At 34.4% G+C, this 4,146-nt stretch overlaps 1 protein-coding gene across 1 annotated transcript; it reads right to left on the reverse strand.

The window, feature by feature from the left end:
• Positions 1-3,765, reverse strand: LOC133317189 (UDP-glycosyltransferase 91A1-like). The gene is made up of 2 exons (XM_061519023.1): positions 3,067-3,765; positions 1-714 (listed from the first exon to the last, which is right to left on the reverse strand). Exons 1-2 carry the CDS (start codon positions 3,763-3,765, stop codon positions 1-3), a joined length of 1,413 nt encoding a protein of 470 aa, XP_061375007.1.
• Positions 3,766-4,146: the final 381 nt, after the last annotated feature.

Genomic DNA, 4,146 nt, shown 5'->3' on the forward strand with positions numbered 1-4,146 from the left:
TCAAGTTTGGGGGGTTCTATTTCTCTCCCCGAGGAAATCCAACAAATTATCGATGTACCTTTCTTGTTTTTCTCTATTGACAAACAAGTCCTTCATCTCTTTAATTTTTCCCCTGTAGATCCTTCCCTCTTCCTCAACCATAAGAAGCCTCACTGAGTCAGCGACCGAGTCACTCGTGAACAATCCATCTCGCTCGTTCCTTGGCACTGAGTACCCCATCTTCTTCTCCTCCAACACCCTCGCGTTTATTCCTTGATCTGCTAAAAACGTCAGCAGAACCAGCGGCTTCTCGTTCTGAACCGCTTCAACCACAGAGGTCCAACCAGAGTGAGTCAAGAACCCACCAACATTCTCGTGGCTCAATATCTTAAGCTGCGGTGCCCAAGTGGTGCACACCACTCCGCGCCCTCTGGTTCGCTCCTCGAACCCTTCCGGCAACTGCAGCACCACTGTGTCGGAGGGCCCGCGTCGAACCCTCAACACCCAGAAAAACGGAAGCTCCGATTTTTCTAACCCTAGAGCTATCTTTGTGACTTCCTCTTGATTCGGTTTCGCTTCGCTTCCAAACGCCACGTACACAACTGTGCCACGTGACTTATTGTCCAACCAATCCTTCATCCACTGCCACGCGTTGTTTTCATTACCACCGTCGAGCCCTGTGCTTGGGAGTTGACCAACTGGGAGAACTGGTTTCTGGTAAATGTTCTCCAGCACCTGTTTCAGAACATCAATTGTTTTGTAATTTTAATCTTTTGTGGTTTAGAGATTAAGCCTATGTCAAGATTAAAGTACTTCTGTATTAAAGATAAAATATATAACTTCTGGATAAAATTAAAAATTTGTATTGATTTTTCACTACAAATTTATTTTTGACATAATTTTTTTTTTTTGGGGTTAGCTTTGAGATAAATTTTTTTAAGTGTATATACTTTACTTCAAACTCGGATTTTAAGTGAAATAAATTTTATAAAATTAAATTATTCAAAATTATATAGAAAAATATTATATTTATAAATTTTTAATTTATAAATTCTTACAAACTCAATTATGTAATATGATTTATGGATAATACATGGACTCAAGAATGTATTACTCATAGTATATAATTGAATTTGTTAGAATTTATTATTTATAAATATAATCTTTTTCCCAATTATATATAATGAAACTTGCACAAAGACACCAGGAATTGTTTGGTATGGAGAATCTGATAGAATTTGATGTAGGTAAAATATATTATCCATGTTTGATTTGTGTTGAATTTAACAAATATTGATATATTATTTTGCTCGTAAAATATGTTTTGCACTAGATTCTGAAAATAAAAAAATGCACTTTTAATCATGGTATTGTTTTAATCCTAATAATGGACAAACCCATTTTTCAATCGTAAGATCAAAATGCCCTATAAAAAAGTATAATTTGGAGTACAACTTGTCTTCCAGAGAACATCTTCAAAATTCAAAAGAATGGATAATTTCGTAATTTTGCTTAAGATTCCATTAATATTTTATCACAAATCAAACATAATATCAATAAAATTAATCTAACTTTTCTAGAAAATTTTTTACCTACCAAACAATTTTTCTTAACTTACCCGGATACAAATATTTCCTACCATATTGCAGATAATATTTTTATCATGATAAAAAAAAATATCTCATATATCAAACACACCAAGATACAAAATGGTTGGCATTCCAAGAATATGAGATGCGTGTAAGTCGTTGACAAGTGGCGGGGCTTACACTATATTAGTTTGTAGTTTAATTAAATAAAACAAAGTACATAAAACAATAATATAATTAAAGTCATAAATTACTTAATGTATAGGCAATCCAACTCGAATGCCCAGAAAATCAATTATAAAACAAAAAATGTGCATTTTAAAGCTAAATTATATATAAATTTAGGCTTAGTTTTCGCTTATGACATCGAGAGTTTGTTTTGAATATTAAGATTCGGAAAAATAAAAAATAAAAAAGGAATTTATATGTCATCAATCAACTCAATTTTATGGTAAAAATGTTATATTTGTTAGTGTTATTTTACATGCAATATTGTAGGCGAGCCAGAGGCCAATAAAGTGCCCAGGAGACAAAAAAAAAACCAGACACCATTAAACGTGACACTAAACTTCAACCCACAATTTTAAATAATTAAGTTGACGAGACTTATCAGTTATGTGTGCACTTTGTTCATTCATTTTTAAAACTTGGTCAGCATTTAATAGTCAACTCATACTTAAATTCGTAAATTCAACAATTTTATTGTGTCATAGGATTGTAAATTGGGCTCTTTGACCCAAAGGTTTTTTTTGTTTGTTGAGATTTTATGATATTAATTTGGAATTTAATTTTCAATATTTATTAATAAAGATCATTCAGTGTTGCAGGGGGACTTTTCTGCACTAATTGACGCCGACTCTCTCCTGCGTCACTCATGTATTATTATTTTTTTCCAATTAAGTGATGCCACACTCTGCTCTGGCACTTATAGGATTGTATCAAGTAATATAATTTCGTCAGTTCTGTTACTGTAAAACTTCGGAAGACCATAACTTTTTATATCCAAATCAGATGATTTTTTCATATAATTTTTTAAGATCTACGCAATAACAACTCATTTGACATATTTTAATTTTCATAAACATAGTTCAAATTTGTAATTATTGTTCCACATTTTACAAATTTGAATCAAGTTTGTGAGAGATAAAATATGTCAAATGAGATGTTATTGTGTAGATATTGAAAAGTTACGTGAAATAAAAATATATATAATTTAAATACTTGAGTCAATCTTACAAAATTGTACGCTAGATTCAAAATTGTACGCTAGATTGTTTGTGAGTGCAGGAAGGGGATGGAGACATCACTCTATTAAAAAAAAAAAAAAAAAAAAAAAAAAAAAAAAAAACTATGTGGGTAACGAGAAAGGGTTGCGGCATTCGGTGCCAGTGGTCCCCCGAATCATTAAATGACCTTTGTTGATAAATACTTAAATTAAATAACAAATAGAAAAATTAAAGCGGTTAAGAGCCTTGTAAATTGCGGTTGACAAACATACCTGAAACCACTCAGGTTCGAACTCGGTGCAGCCTCGAATCGCCACGAAATCGCAATTCTTGATACTGGCACCCATCCGGTACAAGTCCGAAAAACCAGAATCGTTGTCGAGGGCACTGTCTGTGTTTTTCATTACCTCAAAGTAGCGAAATGCTACGGTAGTCGGAAAAGGGACCCACGGCGGAGGCATGGTGTAGTTTTCCGGTTTTATCCGTTGCTGGTCAATACTCATGAGAACTGAAGCAGGTCCCATGAAGTTCATAAACGGAGCAGTAAAAATGCTGTAAAACACACTCCTTATACCGAGTTTGGAAGCCACGGAACCCACCCAAAAGGGAACAAAGTCGTAGAAGATCCAATCAGCTTTGGAAGTTTCGAGAAAATGGGTCAAGGGTTCTTGGAGGGCATCATAAGCTTTTTTAAGGTATTTAACGACGTCGTAGGGGACATCAGTGGTGGCCTCTGCGTTATCTGGGAGGTTATCCACTTTGGGTAATGGAAGGTTCACGTAATTAATGAGAGTAGACAAGTTTGGTGGCAGTTTGGGAAGGCGTTCTATGTTTCTTGGGGTGGATACGAAGCTGATTTTGTGACCCTTTTGAGCTATCAGCTTTGCTAGCTCAAGGTTTGGAATCATGTGTCCAAAAGCTAGCCATGGGAACATCACTATGTGAAGAAGCTTATCTTCGTCGCTGGCCATGGTAGTACAAGCTACACTGAGTGATAGCACGAGGTAAAGAAGGATACTTGTTTTTTCTTTTCTTTTCTTTTATTTTTTCTTTTTTAAAAAAGAGGAGAAAAAGGACACTTTTTTAGGACCACTGTAGCGTCCGTATTATTTTGTCCCTTGGGTAGGTAGCACTGGGAATCCAATAATTCAAAATCAATAATATAAGTTAGTGAAAATAAATAAAAAATTAAAAGAATATGTAATGTTAATTATTTATCTGAGAATTCTTATTTTGCTATGTTACATGCAAGGAAATAAGAAAATGCGATAACAGGTTTTATATTTTTTTCACGAGTTCTATGTCGATTACCTGTTACCCCCCGCCCGCCCGCCGATTAAGTAATTTAAAAA

The sequence above is a fragment of the Gastrolobium bilobum genome, unplaced genomic scaffold (assembly GCF_033153095.1).
Source record: "Gastrolobium bilobum isolate Gb01-03AN ecotype WA unplaced genomic scaffold, APGP_CSIRO_Gbil_v1 utg192990, whole genome shotgun sequence".
Taxonomy (NCBI): Eukaryota; Viridiplantae; Streptophyta; class Magnoliopsida; order Fabales; family Fabaceae; genus Gastrolobium; species Gastrolobium bilobum.